Raw genomic sequence first — 3,475 nt, 5'->3', positions numbered from 1 at the left:
TAAAGCGGGAGTGATAAATGTTTTAGGCGCATTGATTAGCATAAACTTCAAACTTCTTCCATTCAGGAGTAGCTCCTCCGCCGGTGTTGATGGTGATAGTCGATGCGATTGGTGGCGTGTCTTCTTTTTTTTTCTCCGATGCTAATTCGGCTGCTGCAAGGCTTTCTCTAGCTTTTGCCAATAAAATCAGGTGTGGGTCCGAACTTTGGGGATCCATTTTTATTGGAACAAAGCGGCCGAGACGAGAAAAGTGTTTGTGTTTTGGAAAAGGTGGTTTGGATCCACTCCTAAATGTGAAGGCGAAATGGATATTAAAATTCAAATCTAGGAAACTGACGCGGCCAGTTGCAACGATTCGCTAATATTATGGTGACCCATGTTTATATCGATGAGCCGGATTCGATGGTCTTTATAAAAAATAGAAATCGAAAAAAACATGGCATGCTTTGGGGAGCCTGCGGGTGTGGTATAAAACTCTGGCGCTGTTCGGCGGCACATTTCAGTGTCACGGTTATCGCCCGCAAGTCCAGTTGAACCATCTCTCCGGGATAAGTGTGCAAAATCTCGAAATGAAGGTGAGAAAAGTTTTGCAAAATCAGAGAAGAATGGTGCTTGAGCAGTGTCAAAGACAATCGGTGCAAAATGGCTGAAGAAAGGACTATGATGCAATCAAGTGAAAGTGAACAAGAATTGTTGCCATTATTGCTAACAATGTGAACAGACTCAAGCATCAATTCGAATCCATGGACTACTGTGATTGTGAACGTGTGTGTTTGTGTTTTCTTTTGCAGATTCTACTGACCCTCCTAGCGGTTGCCGTCTGCACGGAGGCAACCATTAATCTGGGCTCACTGCTGGGATTGTTGCAACCTAGACCAGCACCAGCCCCTGTGCATCCTGGATATGCTTCGTACTATCGATATGCCGCAGCTCCAGTTGCAGTTCAGCCGGGACAAGCTTCCTATTATCGGCAAGCTCCGGCTCCGGCTCCAGCACCTGTTCAACCTGCATATGCCTCCTACTATCGGCAAGCCTCGGCTCCTGTTCAGCCAGCGTATGCGTCCTATTACCGGCACGCTCCTGCACCGGCTGCGGTAGCCCGCCCAGCTCAACCAGCGCCGATTGTGCGAGTGGTTCAGCCTACAGTATATGTTCCTCAGCCTTCGCCTCCAGTGACCACTTATTACGAGGAGCTTCCAGTCGTATCGAGCTCATTCTCCGTACATGAACCAAAAACCGAATACAGCATAGTGCCATCGAAGTCCTTTTCGTACACCATCAAAGAACCAACTGATTTTACCTTCCAACAGCTGCCGCGTGACGACTTCAGCATATTTCAATCCAAAGACTATTCGTTCAGCACGCCAACCTCCCACAGCTTTCCTAGCGACTACTCCGTAGAGATGGTGAAGTCTCATGGTCACTCGTACTCACTACCAGCGGAGCACGTCACCATCGAGAAAACCTTTTCGCCGGTTTCGGATTTTTCTCTATCTCATGTAGCTAATCCCGTCCAGTTGGATATTCGCAACAGAAACGGAGCATCCGCATTTGGTCAATCTTTCGCGGCAGCACAGTCTTTGGCAGGTGCCCAATCCTTCGCAGATGCTCAATCTTCTGCAGCTGCCCAATCCTTCGCAGATGCTCATTCCGCTGCAGGCGCCCAATCCTTCGCAGGTGCTCAATCTTCCGCAGCAGCCCAGTCCTTCGCAGATGCTTATTCCGCTGCAGCTGCCCAATCACTCGCAGAAGCTCAATCTGCCGCAGCTGCCCGATCCTTCGCAGATGCTCATTCCGCTGCAGCTGCTCAATCCTTCGCAGAAGCTCAATCTGCCGCTGCTGCCCATTCAGGTGCTACTGTCCATTCAGGTGCTGCCGCCCATTCAGGTGCTGCTGCCCATTCTGCCGCAGCTGCTCAATCTTCCGCATACGCTGCGGCATCGGCTGAGGACGTTGCCGATGGGCCAACTTCTCTCGTCCTACCGATCGTTGCCGAACCCGAAGCGGAGACCAATGCCGTCGCTGTCGCCAAAGCAGAGTCCTCTGCAAAGGTAGCCGCGGAACCTCAACCAATAGCATCCGTCACGCTGGACCAGGAGCACATCACACAGCAAATCCTGCAGGAGGCCATTCCGAACATCATCCGCCAGGTTGCACCGCACGTCATCCAGCAAGCCCTTCCTCTGGTCGTTGACCGAGCAGTTCCGCACATTGTCCATCAAGTTGGTGCCACCGTTAGCCAGCATCAGCAACAGGCCGAACCCGTGCAGATCGTCACGCCCTTCAACCAACAGCAGCACCAGCAGAACCAAAACGAGAAGGTCGTTGTCATGTACGCCACCTCTGTCCCACAGGGTCATTCTGCCGACAACTACAATACACGCGGCCAATACGACGATTCGGAGAACCTTGTGGTTCCCATTGGCAACCGCCAGCAGTTCAATACGGCTCACGCAGCTTCCCACGCCTCAGCCAACGCGCAAGCCCAAGCCCAACAACAACAGAAGGTCGTCTTCGAAAAGGGTCTCGAACTGGGACACCAAGTCCAGGAGGAGCAACGCGATGTCGGCAACGTCAACCAGCAGATCATCAACAACTTCCAGCACGAGAATGTTGCTCTCCGGCACGAGTTTGGAGGAGCTTCTTCGGGAGCGTCGGCGAGCTCGTCTGCGTCGGCACATAGCTACGCGCAAGCTGGAGCGGGATCGTTCAGTAATGGCCACTTCCAGGGGCAAAATGTCCACCCGCAGCTGCTGCATCACCACCAGTAGTCTAGCGTTATGGTTAAGTAACAATTTGTAAATACAACCAAAAATGTATGAAAGCTAGTAGTTGGAAATTTTGTAGGTTTTGACTAACCCTTAGTAAGATACAAGCAAGCACTCAGCACTAAATGTAGCTGAAAGCGCTACGCGAAATGTACAGTACATACTAGAATATATAGGTCGAATTCCGTGCCATAGAATACAAATAAATACATATCAAGAGGATGAATGAAAAGTTGACTTTGGTTTCAAGAGTCCGATCATCAATACATGTTTTAAAATCACTAATTACTATCTGCCAATAAATTCTGAGATAAGACTAACAAGAGATGACATGACAATCACCGCCAATTTGACATTTGCTGATTCGCATTTCAAGCGGGCATGCTCATGTGACTATTTACATTTGATGGTCTAGAATTCGAAGCGGTGAGTCTACGCCGAATGGGGCATTAGCCTGGTAACGTCCCTGGGCCAATCGCTTCCAGTCGCCCTGTACACTTGATTTCGATTCGTCAAGCGTCGCACTGTTGCGATCATAGTAGCTCTGTTGTTTGCATCGTTATGAACTTGTCATTAGTTACCAGGACAGTCAACAAAATTTCATTCCATTGCTAGTGTTCAACGAAGCCAGTCGTTTTACTAGTTGCTCTGCTATAGGTTACTCGACAGAGAGCAAGAGGACCGTAGTCGGAAATTTTTTGAACCTC

The 3,475-nt window shown here is 49.7% G+C and overlaps 1 protein-coding gene across 2 annotated transcripts; it reads left to right on the top strand.

Moving 5' to 3' along the window:
- Positions 1 to 231: 231 nt before the first annotated feature.
- On the top strand, positions 232 to 3,060 carry LOC109415623 (uncharacterized). Of its 2 annotated transcripts, XM_062857800.1 has the most exons (3): positions 232 to 575; positions 792 to 1,851; positions 1,888 to 3,060. In XM_062857800.1, exons 1-3 carry the CDS (start codon positions 570 to 572, stop codon positions 2,769 to 2,771), a joined length of 1,950 nt encoding a protein of 649 aa, XP_062713784.1. In that variant the 5' UTR covers positions 232 to 569; the 3' UTR covers positions 2,772 to 3,060. The 2 variants fall into 2 exon arrangements, with proteins under 2 accessions (XP_062713784.1, XP_029711782.1); XM_029855922.2 differs by having other exon boundaries at positions 792 to 3,059.
- The last annotated feature ends 415 nt before the right edge of the window (positions 3,061 to 3,475 follow it).

The sequence above is a fragment of the Aedes albopictus genome, chromosome 1, assembly GCF_035046485.1.
Source record: "Aedes albopictus strain Foshan chromosome 1, AalbF5, whole genome shotgun sequence".
Taxonomy (NCBI): domain Eukaryota; kingdom Metazoa; phylum Arthropoda; class Insecta; order Diptera; family Culicidae; genus Aedes; species Aedes albopictus.
This window is presented reverse-complemented; position numbering and strand designations above follow the sequence as displayed.